The sequence below is a fragment of the Citrus clementina genome, unplaced genomic scaffold (genome assembly GCF_000493195.1).
Source record: "Citrus clementina cultivar Clemenules unplaced genomic scaffold, Citrus_clementina_v1.0 scaffold_7, whole genome shotgun sequence".
NCBI classification, from domain to species: domain Eukaryota; kingdom Viridiplantae; phylum Streptophyta; class Magnoliopsida; order Sapindales; family Rutaceae; genus Citrus; species Citrus x clementina.
Window position 1 is genome coordinate 8,025,882 of NW_006262075.1, and position 15,608 is coordinate 8,041,489.

Genomic DNA, 15,608 nt, shown 5'->3' on the forward strand with positions numbered 1-15,608 from the left:
GTATTGAGAGTTGTACCTGCTGAGAGAGCCGGTGAGAGCCAATTGCCAGTGTAACAGATAGCACTGTTGGCATAGCTATGGGAATTCCTCCGATTAACAGAACAAGGAGGTTGTTGATTCCATCCCTGTATGATCGATGCTGTATTGGGAACATGACAATGATTTCAAGAATCATTCCCACAGCTATAGAGCAAATGCAGAAATTCCCTATGGAGGTAAGCACCTGCAGCAAATTTATCCCAAATTCACATCATGCTCTAACCAGGTTTATTCAACTTAAAATATTTGTTAGCATTGAATGAGTTACAAACATTTTGATGAAGTTTCAAATATGTTGTTTCTTGTCATCCAAAAACAATAAAATGTATGATGCTGGAACCTAGAGATAATAAAATATATGCCGTGTATTTAAGTAAGGCCATATGCACACAAAATTTGAAAGCTGTAAGAATTATGCCTCACATGATCAAATAAGATACAATAAGATCTACAGGAGATAATTTTTGGAACTTTTGGAGTCACCTGCTGAAAATGTCCGACAACTTCAGTAGAGTCAACTAGATGTGCTGCTTTTCCAAAGAAAGAATGAACTCCAGTTGCTATCACCACAGCTTCAATCTCACCATGCTTGCATGTTGAACCCGAAAAAACTTCATCAGCAGTCTTCTTGGTAACAGGGAGTGATTCTCCAGTAAGTGCTGACTGCATCAAGAAATTTGACAAGTTTTCATACGAAATGAATTGTCAATGAATTGCTTTAGAATAAATGAAAAAGAATTTATTGCTTATCACTATCTGAAGGTGATTGATAGAACTAAAGAAAGTACTATGCTAATAGAAATCATGATCCTTCATTTGTAACACTTGCCTGGTCAATTTTCAGTGGATCTCCTTCAAGAAGACGAGCATCTGCAGGGATAATATCCCCGAGCTTTATGCTAATTATATCTCCTGGCACTAAAACAGCTGCATCTTGCTCTTTCCACTGCCCCTCTCGGAGAACCTGTATAAAGACAGGGTCAGTTGATACAGTTCTTTTTTCAAGAAGGAAAATGAAAAAAATAAAAAATTTATAAAAAGAGTTCTTCACCTTCGTTTTTGGAGCTAAATGAGCCATAAGTGCTGCTGCAGCATTTCCAGCATTATTTTCCTCTATAAAACTGATAGTTGAGTTGATTAACAGTAGGCAAACAATCCCTACAAAATCCTGCCAGTCAGGACCCTGCCCCTGAAATATCATTTTGCCAATAAAGTGATTATTCAGTAAGAAACACAGAAATGAAATCAGGATAGCTTTTCAAATAACCAATGAAGCCATAACAGAAGACATTGCATAGAAGTAGAAATTCATGCAAAAAATAATTTTACTCACTCCACCATTAGCAAGGACAATTGCCATCACTGCTGCAGCTTCCATAACCCATGACAATGGATTCCACATAAAGCTAAGAAATTTCAAGAACTTGTTCTCCTGCATCAGAATAATCATGAGGATGTGTTACCTGAAGTTTAAAGTACTCCAATTTCGTGAATATTGACAAACATTCTGTTTTATGAATAAGCCAAATGATCTGGACAATTTGAAGCAAGCATAAAATAGCTAGTTTCATTGATAAAATTTCGAACTTGTGATCCAGCTTCGCAATGCTTGAATCAAAAACAGGAAAATTTTCGAAAGCAAAGTTTAGGAAATAAATTAGACCATTTTGTCAGATATGGTAGTGTAACACCCGTAATTTGTATTATTATTATTATTATTATTATTATTATTATTATTATTATTATTATTATTATTATTATTATTATTATTATTATTATTTATGCATTTTATAGAATATAGTATTTTAGGTATGATATTTATGGGTGTTTTAACTTCTAAATTTCCAACCGCTTAACTTTTTTGTAATCCATTTTATTAAATACATTTTTAAAGAAGGAAATAAATTTCTTATTGGATAAGGGTATTAAAAGGCTTGGCTTTACAAAAACTCTTATGTTTTTTTTTTTAACTAGAGGCTAACAAAGAAAAGAATATAACAGTAAATACAAAAGTAAACTCATACATTTTTTAAAAAGGAAGAGCATAAGATTTTGATTGTGCTTTTGTTTTTCATTAAAGAAGCTCTTGAGTTTTGATTTAGTTTTGAAGGTAGATGAGAATTTATAATCTTTTGAACTTGCGGTTTTATTTATGATTTTATGTGATTGATTAAATCATTTTGTCTATTCTATTGATAAAATTATGAAAGCATAATCATGTATTGATTTATATTGTTATCGAGTGGAAGTGTTGAAAATAATGCATCCATTGACTGTCGTTGTAGGTTACAGTACCTTGATTGAATTATTGGCCGGGTCACCGAAATTACAATTGGCTGGGTTATTAAGAGTATATGTGACACCATGCAGTATGAGTAGTTGAAAGCATGAAAGGTTTTGTTGTTAAATGATTTCTTAAATAATTATTTATTGAAAATAATTATTATGTTATGATTTAACTGATTATGAGTTCTACCATACATATGTATTAGATTATAAAATGATTACCAGTTTCTAATTTGTGGTAATTCATAATGATAACTATATGCTTTATCGTTATTAGTAATTTTTTGCATGAGTTTGCTTACTGAGTTGACGACTTACTTCTCGTCTCTAATATTTTGCAGATTGATTTTAGAGAGATGTGATTTTTGGTTTAGGGAAGAGAATTTGTTAGTTGAAAATTTTGGCATCTTCTTGGTGAATAATTTGTAACTACTCTGATTATTACTTAGAGCTGGATTTTTTTGCAGGATTATTGTTGTATTTATTATTTTAAAGACTATGTTTCAACTATGGACAACATTGATTTTCTTTTGGAAATAGTAAGAAAATTAATGTGATGATTATAAATTCATCTTGAGATTTTTGGGTGAATTTGGGGTGTTACCCTTGGGACACTAATAATGAATATACAGAAATTTCAAACCCGTGGTTCTTACAGTCTTCTCCTCAAGCTTATTTGGACCAAAAATCTTCAATCTTACTTCAGCATCTTCAGATGAAAGTCCTTGTCGGGTCGTTCTTAACTGGTCAAATACTTCATCTAGTGGTAACCGTGCCTATGAAAACAGAGAGCTTGAGAGTTTAGTACTATAATAACTTAAAAAAAAGGGTGATAACTGTATTGAACTTTTCCACAGAGCAAAACTTACCAAATCAATTCCTTCACGGTTGAAATTCTCAGGATCAAGCAGTGGTTTCTCAAGATCCTCAGGCATGACTGGAGTTTGAAATCTCAACCTGCTTCAAATCAAATACTTCTTGTGAGAATCAGGCCCGAAAGCCAATCATTATAAACTGAATTTGCAAAAATAAAAAAGATAAATAAATAAATAAATACCCACTAGATAAGCTAATGATTTGATTTCACTATGAAGTTGCGGATTAAAAGCCACAATGCTTAAATCCTAAACAAGTAATTAATTGTCAACTTGTGCTAATGAACATGGATCCCAACAAGTAAAATAACAAATTCAAGTATAAAAACTCACTTGCATGCTCAAAGAACATCACATTAATTTACATGTTCCAATATGGTATATAGAGAAACAAAAATTCATCATACCCGTTTTCAGAAACTAAATCGACATATATAATCAATAAGATCAAATCAAGTACGCTGATCATGTAACTTTAGACTTACTAATATTGCGAAAGTCGGGAAATGAGAAAGTGTAGGAACACTTGAAAGTGTAGTGTATAGAGTGAGGAGCCTCCTCTTTGTTTAGGGAGCAAGAGAAGTGAAGTGAAGACCTCTTTTAAGGAGATGATGATGATTTGGTGGGCTGTTGACCGTTGGTTGGAATTTTTCCCTATGACAAGTTAACCGTTGGTCGCGCCATTTTTAACGCTGAGCGTGTTTATTTTTATTATTATTTTTCAAATTCTAACAATCATTCAAAACTTAATCTTCCAAACCTAACGGTCTTTCCCTCCAAAAAAAATATTTAGGTACCATAACGTTTGTACTTCACTGCACCTATGCTGTTCGTATTCCTAATTTCGTTGATACACGTAATTATGTACTGTGCATCGGCGACTGCCATACATCATCAGTTAAATAAACTTTCTTCTGTAGCTGGTCACGCGCGAGCGCGATCACGTCACATGAGCATGAGCTGCTCAATTCCATTTGCTGTTTTTAATTCATGGGAATACTTAATTTTAATTATGTGGATAAGCGTTGGTGGGTGGTTATGGATTATATTTGGAAAGAGTGCTGTTAGGTATCTAGAAAGCCGAGAGAAACGGCATACAGTAACGTCGTTTCCTCAGCGTTTTGCTCTCAATAAAAAAAACAAAACAAAAGCATTTTAAAATCTGCAGGTATTAAAAAAAAAAAAAACAGTGCCATTTTTCCTCTCACTCCTCTCCCCATCTTGCTCCGTTTTTCCTCTCACTCCAGCAGCAGCTTTACTCAGTCTCCGTCTCCCCTCTGGCTCCGTTTTTCTCTCACTCCAGCAGCAGCTTCGTGCACGTCTCCCCAGCTTCGTGCCCGTCTCCCCTCTCGCTCGCTACTCCTCTCCCTCGCTCGCTACTACTCCAGATCTACTCGGTGGTCGCTGCTCGCTGCTCGGTGGTGTTGCTTGCTGGTCCTCGTCTCCCTCGTCTCTCTCCATCTCCCTCTCTCCGTTTGGTTGGTAGTTATTTTTTGATAATTATTTTGATAATTAATTTTTGTTGAGTGATTTGTTTTTTTGATCAGTTACGAAGCAAGCCCACATTCTGAACAAGCAATTCTTGAATCTGCTGGTGATTGATGGTAGGTGGGAGAAGGGCAGGTCCCTTTCTATGTCTAGCAAGCAATCCTTTAGTAACAGGTGACATCATTGAATCAGTTGGGCTCCTGTACCTTGCACTTTCAGGGTACTTGAATGCTTTAGGCACTTTAATCCGATCTGGGGTGTTAGTTTTCCTCGATTCTTGAGGCTGAGGATGCGTTTTCGTTTTGTACTCCTCCATTGCCATAATAAGCTGGCAGCTGCTGCGTGATGATTCAGGTTCAGGCGCTGGACAACTCTTCTTCAATGCAAGCGTTTCAATAGCGTTCTCCATTGTTGTTAGAGCAGCTCATTATGCTGAACAGAAGAAGGTGAAGACTAAGATGAAGAAAATACAGAGCAAGTTACAGGGCAAGTGTGTCAGCAGTGCCAGCTCAGCTGACAGCTCAGCAGATTAGTTAAAGATGGTTGTAAGCATGATGTGCATTGTATTGAAGTTAGTTAGCTTTGATTACAGTTAGTCTTTGGATTAGTTAAATGATGTTACCATGATTGCATTGTATATAAATAGGTGATGCTTTGTAATCAATAGTTAAGCAAAATAAGAATCAACGTTTGTTAAGGAAATATCTCCAGAATTATCAATTCATTTTCTTAGTAACCAAACAACTTTATTTCATTCTCTTTCAATTGTTAATGCCCTTGTTTATGTTTAATTAAAGAGAAATATTGGAAGGAAGAAGAAGCGGATACACAGACAGAGCACTAGCAGGCTAGCACCTGATGAGTGATTATTTTGTTGGGAATTATTTTGGTAATTGTATTGTTGATAATTAATTTTTTATAATTGTTGGTAATTTTGTTGGGAATTATTTTGGTAATTGTATTGTTGATAATTATTTTTTATAATTATTTTAATAATTAAATTATGATAATTTTTGGTAATTATTTTGTTAGTGATTATTTTGTTGGGAATTTTTTTTTTTGGTAACAATTTTTTATTTTTTGTGGCAATTAAAGTAGTTTAATATTGACAATGTAGCACAAATCAAAGTCGAAATTCACTTCAAATATACAATGAATGTGGTGGTCAAATGAAGCTGTTAACATCAAATCTAAATCACAACGCAAGTTTTGCGATATTTACAACGCAATTGATGGAATCTCAACTATATTTTCTTCTCTCATATCATATACTAAGGAAAAAGATTTTTTGGATGATTGTCAACTCTCAATGGTTATTTTCTTGTCTTAGCCGAAAAGAATGGATGCACATTCCAAACTTGCTGATAGAGAGGTATTAGGCTGTTAGTTGCTTCTGCTACCAAGGTTCGAATGTTTATTGATTCATTTTGCCAAAAGAATTATATATATTATAGGCTGCAATTACTTCTGTTAATGCAGAATTTATTAAGATCAGTTTGTTATTAATTACTTGTGTTATGAATGAGCAAATACTCCTGCCTTAGGCTCCGTTTGATACAGCTTATTAAATAGAGCTTATAACAGTAGAGCTTATAGCAGTAGAGCTTATACCAATAGAGCTTTTGGACAAAAAGTCATTAGGTGTTTGGTTGTCATTAAAAAAAGTACTTTTGAACCATTAAAATGTGTGATATTTTTTATATTATATATTTTTTGGAAAAACTCTTTAACCTCTACTTCCAAAAGCTCAAATTTTAGGCTTTTGCTAGTAGAGGTAAATTAGCTTATTTAAGCTAAAAAAACTCTATTAAAAAAATAACCAAACACCATAAAAATTTTTAAAAAGTACTTATGCGATTAAATAAGTACTTATGGCTCTTAAATAAGCCATACCAAACAGTCACTTAATGCCGTTCTCTCTGCTTGTGAAATGAGAGAAAAATCCTAACTCAATCCTTTCACGTGAGGAGTAGTGCTTTTCAGCTGGAGTCAAATATGGGGGAGAAAGAGTAAAAAATGTGGAAAAAGCAAAAGGAGCAAAAGTTCACGTGGGGTTGGGGGGGAGGGGGGAGAAACGGCATTACTGTATGCCGTTTCTCTCGGCATTCTCTCAGCATTCTCGCTGAGAAGCATTTTCCATTTGGAAATAGTTAAAAGTCTGCTGCAATGTTTCATCTTCTTAACACAAAAACAAATTATTCCTTTCAAAGATTTAAATATATGCTAAATAAATAATAATCTAACCCCTTATTTTATTAGTTCTGGCCAGCTTGACCCGGCTATTAAAATGTACCCAAAATAAGAATTAAGAAGAGACTTTCTGCGGAAGAACAATATTGCAAAGAATTCTTCTTCTTCTTTTTTTTTTTTTTTTCCGATGCTGGATATTGGATAAGATAATGAGCATCTTAGTATTATTTGCCTAAGACCAAGACGTATTGATGTAGCGGAATTTTGTATCATTGCCTTTTATCATCAAATCTTCCATAACGATTTCTTCCTTAATTTACAATTCGAGACATTTTCACTGTTTTAAATTTTAGAAAACATTTTCCTCAAGTGTTCACAAATTTTATGTTTGTTAATTAACAAAACAAGATCCGAAATATCGGATAATCAGACACAAATAGATCGCAAAATATCTAATCTAATTAAATTAAAAATATTTAGGTACCATAACGTTTATAAATTTAAATGTTAAATAATTTATTTATTTATTGTGGGTAATGGAAAGTGATGGAAGATATGTAGATTTGGGCACGAACCAATTGTCGATCAAACTACTTCGGTAGGTGCTCTTTTTTGGCTGCTTTTTTCATGGGTTTGTCACTTTTACTTTTATTTTATTGGACCTTTTTGTTAGGCTTTACATGAGGAATTGCTTTTTTGGGAGATTTCCCAGTTATCCTTTTGGAGCCACATTTGCTTCAGATTTTTAGGTAGACTATTTCCTATACACATACCGACGCACCATTGGTGAAAGGCAAATGCCCTGAGAAACTTAAAACATTTCTGATTTTTTTTTTAAAAGTCATTTCGGGTGGGAACTTTTCTCTTTTTTATTTTTTATTTTTTGATGGGTTGGGTTAATGGGGAAAAAGTCGTTGTTTGGATGATGGAATCACAATAAGCCCACTTCATCACATTGGCTTTCCTAAAATGGGCTCTAGCCCACATTAGTTGTTTGGGCTACAAGACCATTCAGAATCTTTATAGTATTCAAATAAATCATTGATGGAAGGCAATTTTTTATTGCCCAAAAAATAGTTATTTCTTCTGTAAAAAGAGATTCCAATTATATATAGTCCGAGGATAGGAGGTATATATATATAGCATTTAAAAAAAAAATTTACTATTGCAATAATTTTATGTTACCCACTCCCACTTTTATGTGGCGTTATGTTGTTATTGTTCTGTCACTTCCACTAATGTGTCTCATTATAAAATATATTTAATAAAGAAGAAATGATCCTTCAAGACAGGCATAATAGTAAAATTCGTTCTTTGATAAGAAGTACATTAGCCAAACTAAAAAGTTAAAAATCACTGATACTAGGTACAATATAACACAGAAATAAGAGGGTCACAAATATCAGACACGATTGGATACAAATAAAAGAAACTGAAGCAAGTTATATATTGAGCAAATTACTATCTAGCTAAGGGAAATACATCACTTTGTAGATTCAAATCTATCATCAATTCATCAGGAGTTCCATCTGGTGCAGTCTCGTGCGCCTTTGTACGAGCTATTTCCATTGCTAAACAATCGTTCAGTTCAATCACAACCTGATTCATTGTTGGCCTTCTAGTGGAAATGGTATGAATACAAGCCAGAGCTATTTCTACCGCTTTCCAGACTGTGTTTGTGTCGAAATCTCCTTGTAACCTGTGGTCGACAATATTTTTAATATCCCCTCTGGCAAGCATGGAACTTACCCACTGACCTATGAGAGTTCTCTGAGGAGTTTTTTGAATCACAGGTTGACCTGTGATTAACTCTAAGAGAACTACTCCAAAGCTGTAAACATCACTTTTCTCTGTTAACCTGTTTGATATATAGTACCTGCAAGGCCAAAATACATGTTTCAGGTATGTTTATAATAAGAACATGTTCTTTTGTTTCATTTTAAAAACTCAGGAGCTAATGCTACCGCATACCCGCCCACACTGTGGATTAAAATTTACCACACGAGTGGTTGTTGAGAGAAGAATGAGCCCACTTACTCAGGGTCAAGGTATCCAGGGGTTCCAACTACTGTTGTCGACACATGAGTTCCTCCTTCAACTGGAAAAATTCTGGAAAGGCCAAAATCCGCTAATTTGGCTTGGAATTTTTCATTCAGTAAGATGTTTGCGGACTTCACATCCCGGTGGACTATGGGTGGCTTACAACCATTATGAAGATATTCCAATCCTACAGTTAAAAATTTAAAGCACATATCTTAGTTCAAGTATTAATTGACAGGAAAGCAATGTAGAAGTTAGCTTAAATTATTATAAGTTAGGGGCGACAAAGTGTGTGCATTCGAATTTAAGGCCATGTCGATATAAAGAGACCACAAAAGTTTAAACTAAAGGGATAACATTACCATTAAAGGCAATTCTTAACAATCATATAAACTGTACAGTGCCGAACCTTGTGCGGACTCTGATGCTATCTGAAGTCTTCGTTCCCAGCTCAAAGTATCCGCTTTATCTTCTGCATCGGCAGGCAAAATTACCAATTGAGGTACCAGGTTAAATATATGTTAAAATGAAAGCGAAGAAAAAGGAAAACGAACCTAAGAGATGCGACTGTAAGTTTCCATTGGCCATGAACTCATAGATCAGTCCCATGTTTGTGCCCTCATCACAATACCCAACAAGGATTGTCAAGTTTTTATGATGAGCCCTAATAAGAAGTTCGACCTGTGAAATAAATCCAAATAAAATATATATGAAATAGGTGAAAATTTTGTACTGATTAAGTTACATTATATTTATATAGGTCGATGTACCTCAGCCTGAAACTGCTTATATCCTTGAACTGATGATGGAGAGAGCATCTTCACAGCTACTTGCTTGTCGTCCAAGTAACCATGGTAAACAGTCCCAAATCCTCCTTTCCCAAGAACCCTCTCAAAGTTATTGGTAATCTTCAGTAGATCAAAGTATGAGAATTTCCGATTTTTCGTCTCCAATGAACCCTTCTTCTTCTTAGCTAGACAAAGTTCTTAATATAATGAATTCTCAATTACAGGAAAATTTTAAATGCGATTGTAAAAAAGCTGTATTTGAGGTTGTTGTGCTTCAGCTTAACTTTAAAAAATAATAGTAGGCGTTGATTAAATTTCACGGCACCTTAATCTTACACACAGACACAGACACAGACACAGTCACAGACACAGACACAGTCACAGACACACACACACACACACACACACACACACACACACACACACAGTAGATTTATGTTGTTGATTTTGCGTACCTTGTTTTCTCCTTCTAAGGTGCTGTAAAATTACCAATGCAGCTAAGAAAACAGAAAACGTAACAACGGATGCTAGCACGGGAACAATAAACCTATTGTTCTTCTTTTTGCAGGAATCCGAAAGACAGAAATTGGGATTCCTCTCAACGCTAGAATCAACAGATGATGACCAATGTTAAGTCTTGAAACAATGATAAAAATTCTAGCAATGCTAACATATATTTATAAATATAGTATCCTTCTCTAGCGCAAGTGCCGTGTTTCTTGGAATACGGATTTGGAGTTTTACAACATTGTAAAAAATGTTGAAAACTGATTTTTCAGTAATTTATAATCTTGTAAAAGCTTTTTACAACATTGAACAATCCCAAATCTACATTTAAAAAAATGAGGACGGCTACACAAAATAATTAATAGTTAATATGTTTAAATTCTTAGCCTTTTGATATTTGACGCTTTATTATTATTGTTGTTTTTATATTTTGGTAACGGGAGCAATGGAAATGAAAAAACACAACACTTTCTCCTCTTAAATATATCTACAGATGCTAAAGATTGTTTTACAATGAAAGTAATTAAACCTTAATGATAGGGAACGATTATTCGCTTTTTCAACGAGTCCAGCTGGAAGTGAACCTTGGAGATTGTTACCACTCAAGTTTCTGCATGCAAAATAATAGTGGCATTTAATAATTTTTTGTAACCTTGATAAATTGCTCTTATATATTCACCGTAAGTCCAAATAACTTACAGCACCGTCAGGGATTCTAGCTCTGCTAGAAAGTCTGGCACTAGTCCGGTCAAACTATTGTTTGATAAGTCCCTGAAATGGTGATATTTAGAATATCAGCTTAGCTAACTGGGTTTTCCTCATTAATATGAGCTGATAAGTTGTTGGTTGATGAAAAACTGATATGCTTACAAAGATTCTATAGATGTAAGGCTGAATATGTAAGGATCTATCTCCCCGCTAATTCCACTTGATGATAAGTTTCTGCTTGCATTCCAATTTTTGGCAGATATTAATGAATAATAGATAAAATAGTAAAAATCAAGAAGTGCATACCAGGATATAAATAGAGTGTACGAGCATTGGAGAGTGCATGTAGATTATCCATATAACACATCATATATACATTATGTTTAGGATTTAATTATTCTTAGGTCGGGCGCACTGAACTTTTTTAAATGTGGACACACTCTTAAACCTTATGTTTTAAAAGAATTTTTTTTTAAAAAATGAACTATAAAACCATGCAATTTAAAAGAGTTAAAAATCAACTCTCTTAAATCCCATGATTTAAAATTATATCTACACGAGAAAAAAAAAATGAGGGTGCTCGTACTAGAGAATGACTCATTTAGGATTAAGGGAATAAAGAGAGATTTTAATTTTTTTTCAGTTTTTATATTTTAATTACATCTGACAAATTAGTTTTTTTTTTTTCAGTTATAACTCCAAATTTGAAGTTACTACATTAATACTGAGAAGATAATACTAAATAATTGAATTAAATGCTATTCTATTTTTATATATACTTGTAAGCGGGTTCGGGTAAGTGTACCATACCTTTTCTGTTTATTAAACGATAAACTATATTAGGGATCATTTATAATTCGTTAAGCAATTATTATATTGTCATATATATATATATGTGTGTGTGTGTGTGTGTGTTAAATGGGAACTGAAGAGTCTTCAAAAAAGAAAAAAAAATGGTGGGTGAATTACAGCGTCATTTACACACCATCTCTTCAGAATTCAAACTCGAATGTCCGAGAAAACTTTCCATCAAGCCCCTAATAGCTTTGCCAATGCACTATAACTAATTCAATAACTTTGCACTGGTATTTATGAGGCCACCTGGAATTTATGATTTTATGGAAGAATGTGTGGAGAAAATTTTGGGTGCGGTGGATATTGATTATTTGTCAAATCACTGTTCAATCAAATGTTCTGAGAGAAGTTTTTTAACAGTGATTTGAGGTGTGTTAAGTTGGTGTGCGACAGCACGCATGTCAGATTGTCTTTGGATGTGCTGTGGGTCACAGCAGAGCCCCACCGATGATTATCTGGCATGCGCACGGTCACGGACCAGCATTAGATTACTGGCCGTGTGGAGCTCATGGATCAACATTTTAAAATCAACCAAATTTTCATTCTCCTCTAAATGACAAAATTTGGTTAGACATCCCACTATATCAGCATCGTTGCATGGCTGCGTGGCTAGACTGTTTGACCTATATAATTTTCTGAAATTTAAACATGTTTGAGGGGAAAAAAATATAAAAACTCACAGGGATATGATTCTTGGGGGCTGATTATCATCGTAGCTGCAATTAAGACCTTGCCACAAGTGAACTTTAGGGGTACATGGATCTCCTTGCCAATCTCTCTTCACCTCATATTTTGATTTGATATTCGTGATAGCATCCACTAATTAACGTTTTTACATGGATAAAGAGGCAGAGGAACAAAATTATGATAATTATATAAATCAGAAAACAAAGATAGGAATTGATCACGATAAAAAGCAAAATCTTATAGAGAAAAAAGAAGAAGCAAGAGAATGTCTGAAAGAACAAAAACATACCATCTTGTTGGTGCGTCAGCAATTGCGGGAATTCTTTTACCTGATATACCTCCAAGGCATTCAGGATGGGAGGTAGTGACGATTTGTCTGTAGCTCTGATTTCGATATCATATCTACTATAATTCGTCATGGCTGATGTGGTGTATACTGTAACTGTTTCCAAGTGCGAGGGAGATAAAGGTCCATGCCACTTCTCTCCATTGAAATAGATGTACATTTCTCTAGTCTGGTTTTTGGCTAGGTCACTTCCAACTTCCGAAAAATGCATGTAGACATAATACTTGAAAGTACGATTAACAGGCACCCAATGGAACTCCAACGAAGTGACACCGTTTGCTGGAATGGCGGCAGTCTGCATGACAGTAGATGGCAGATTGAAATTAATGGTGCCGGTTGAATCGACATTGCTCGAGGTGCTGATTGGTGCCCAGTAGTAGAAGCTGTTCGGAGACCATATGCGATCATAAACGTCATCTGGGTACCTACGCCATTACCAATATACAGAGTTTTGATAATTGACTAAGCAATCGATTAAGAATATTCAACTTAACAATTAAAGAATTTATTGTTTAGTTAGAATTACTAATTACCTGAATGTTTCATTGGTTGTTGAACCTACGTCCCAGCGAAAATAGCGTGACAGTGAGCCTGATTGAGTTGCATAAATTGAATTTGTTATAGGCCTCAACTCTAATGCTGATATGAAAGGTGTTCCAGAGTATGTGTGCACAAGACAGACATGTATATAGCCTTTGTTGGGCATATGGATGATCTCTTTGGTGATAATACCATCTGAATCCTGTAATTGCACAGAATCCCAAACATCAGCTCCGAGCATGAGATCAAAACTCGGCGGCATATCTTGGCCATCGTAATTTCCGTACATGAAGCTCGCCCTGATCAGAAACTTTACATCCCCATTTGCAGGTCTTAGGGTGTAGCAATTTCTTATTCCTTCCGGGAAGCTTCTCAAATTTAAAAATTGTCGCTCAACGGCTTCATTGTTGTATCCGGAAGATATGCTATGGCTTACCCCCGTGTCCACGTAGGTTGCATCTGAAACGTAATTTATGCCTGTTATCTTGTCACTATAGCTTGCATTTTCCGGTATTCCGCAGTCTATGCTGATAAAACCTGAGAGAGGCAGACGACAGACAGTTACAACGAGATACTCTTACAATATTGACAATTGATACTTCAAAATTCAATTACAGAAATTAACCTGATTGACTCTGGGCATGGACCACAGCTGTTAGAGCAACTACGCACAGGAATGCAAAAATGAAAGTAGTTAACATAATCATTCCCCTCGTTAACTGTTTTTGGCTTTCTAGTCTATAGACGAAGCATGATATAATCCCACAATTTATACTATCCACGCTCAGAGTTTATTGAAATTTTCCTTGCAACTGCAGGGAAATGGTGTCCCTACCCAGTAACATTCTTCGCTATTACTTGTGCGAAACGTCGCTAAAACGTACTATATCATGCATGCATGTAGAAATTAATTATTTTTCCTGAGAGCGGAATTTTCAACTTCGAGCGTGTTTTGCAAAACGTGTCGTGTGGGCATGATCGTTAGGGATGTTTTGAGTTAAATGTGCTTTGAATCTCTATATCTAATTACATACTTATACTCTTGTCGAAACGTGTTACACTCATATCAATACTCTTTCTTTCTTCTTATAATAATATCTTTTTAATAATATTCTTATGGATATTAGTAAAAATAAAAAATAAAAAATTATTAAATTAACCTTAAAAGTAATCTAAAAACTTACATAAACTTTTATATTATTATTCTACTTTTATGATTAATTTGGTAAATCAATTATTTACAAAATAATTATTCGTAAGCTTGTTGTAAGGATATTAAACATTGTTTTAAGTTGACTGATATTAATTTATTCATAAATAATTATTAGTAAGATTGTTGCACACGTATAAAAAATATTAGTTCTTTTACATTGATATCTATTAGTTAATTTATTAATTAACTTTTTTATAGATAAATTAATTAATATCAAGAATATTATTTGAAGAGTATTATTATATAATAAAAAAAAAATAATGATAAGAATGTAACATATATAATTGTTGAGTATTATAAGATATTTTTTAAAATATAATGACCAAATAAACACTCAATCAAAAATATAAAGAGTGAATAAATATTTACCCAACTTTTATATATACAAACGTGTTACAGGAAGCATTCAACTTCTACAAAGAGGAATTCAATCTAGTATGTGGAAGAGGTTTTTTATCTTTATTTTATTTCATTTTTTTTTTTTTTTTTTGTTCTATGGAAGAGTCTTGAAAGTCTTCAGAGGCAAGGGTTGACTTGACTCAATGACTTAAGACTTTCGGGTTCTGTTGGGACTCGGCAGATTTGGCACGCACACACGGAATACGTTTACAAGGACTTATCACATCGATTATTATATGTTCCAATCTGCTCAGAGGGTTAAAGGACGTTTTAGGCCTCGTGCAACAATTGCTTATTGTGACTTTTATAATAATAGTAGAAAATGTTTGAAGCTTTTGACGGATCTAAATTGGTATTATTTTTTAAACATGGTTGCAATAGAAAATAATTAGAAAAAATACATTTTTAATAATATAGATTTAAATCATTTAATCATTGTAAATAATACTATGTAGCCATGTAATGGTTTCACTCAATCATTATCTTCATGTCACGTAATTAAGCAACCAAGATTATACAAATTACATGTTTGTCCAACTATTTGCGACTTTATCATTATCCCCCTTTTGAAAATTTTTTATGATGTTATTATTGGGTAAGGGTATTAAAAGGTTTGGCTTTACAAAAACTCTTCTTATGTTTTTTTT

The 15,608-nt window shown here is 34.0% G+C and overlaps 3 protein-coding genes across 5 annotated transcripts in view; all 3 read right to left on the reverse strand.

The window, feature by feature from the left end:
* LOC18035739 (ATPase 10, plasma membrane-type) overlaps positions 1-3,765 on the reverse strand; it is a 9,877-nt gene extending 6,112 nt beyond the window's left edge. For 2 of the 3 annotated variants that reach the window (XM_024181018.1, XM_006426759.2), the window contains exons 1-8: positions 3,686-3,765; positions 3,195-3,282; positions 2,982-3,101; positions 1,373-1,471; positions 1,091-1,228; positions 869-1,003; positions 523-702; positions 17-223 (exon numbers count right to left, since the gene is read on the reverse strand). In XM_024181018.1, coding sequence (XP_024036786.1) covers positions 17-223; positions 523-702; positions 869-1,003; positions 1,091-1,228; positions 1,373-1,471; positions 2,982-3,101; positions 3,195-3,260 — 945 coding nt within the window. In that variant the 5' untranslated portion in view covers positions 3,261-3,282; positions 3,686-3,765. Of the gene's footprint in view, positions 1-16; positions 224-522; positions 703-868; positions 1,004-1,090; positions 1,229-1,372; positions 1,472-2,981; positions 3,102-3,194; positions 3,286-3,685 lie in introns of all 3 variants that reach the window. The other variant, XM_024181017.1, reaches the window with a different exon arrangement.
* Positions 3,766-4,743: 978 nt separating this feature from the next.
* LOC18035764 lies at positions 4,744-5,097 on the reverse strand. Its single transcript, XM_006426761.1, has one exon. It carries the CDS (start codon positions 5,095-5,097, stop codon positions 4,744-4,746), a length of 354 nt encoding a protein of 117 aa, XP_006426824.1.
* Positions 5,098-8,276: 3,179 nt separating this feature from the next.
* Positions 8,277-14,091, reverse strand: LOC18035770 (LRR receptor-like serine/threonine-protein kinase IOS1). The gene is made up of 13 exons (XM_024181335.1): positions 13,975-14,091; positions 13,343-13,886; positions 12,753-13,234; positions 12,457-12,595; positions 11,084-11,155; positions 10,913-10,984; positions 10,743-10,823; positions 10,162-10,310; positions 9,689-9,891; positions 9,473-9,599; positions 9,328-9,390; positions 8,916-9,105; positions 8,277-8,754 (listed from the first exon to the last, which is right to left on the reverse strand). The coding sequence occupies exons 1-13, from the start codon at positions 14,054-14,056 to the stop codon at positions 8,340-8,342; spliced, it is 2,619 nt and encodes an 872-aa protein (XP_024037103.1). The 5' UTR covers positions 14,057-14,091; the 3' UTR covers positions 8,277-8,339.
* Between the last annotated feature and the right edge of the window lie 1,517 nt (positions 14,092-15,608).

Coding starts and splice junctions, on each gene's coding strand:
- LOC18035764 (XM_006426761.1), bottom strand. CDS start 5,097: ATGGAGAACGCTATTGAAACGCTTGCATTGAAGAAGAGTTGTCCAGCG.
- LOC18035770 (XM_024181335.1), bottom strand. CDS start 14,056: ATGATTATGTTAACTACTTTCATTTTTGCATTCCTGTGCGTAGTTGCT. Junction 13,887..13,974: donor CCATGCCCAGAGTCAATCAG/GTTAATTTCTGT, acceptor TGCCTCTCTCAG/GTTTTATCAGCATAGACTGC. Junction 10,311..10,742: donor AATCGTTCCCTATCATTAAG/GTTTAATTACTT, acceptor TGTTGATTCTAG/CGTTGAGAGGAATCCCAATT.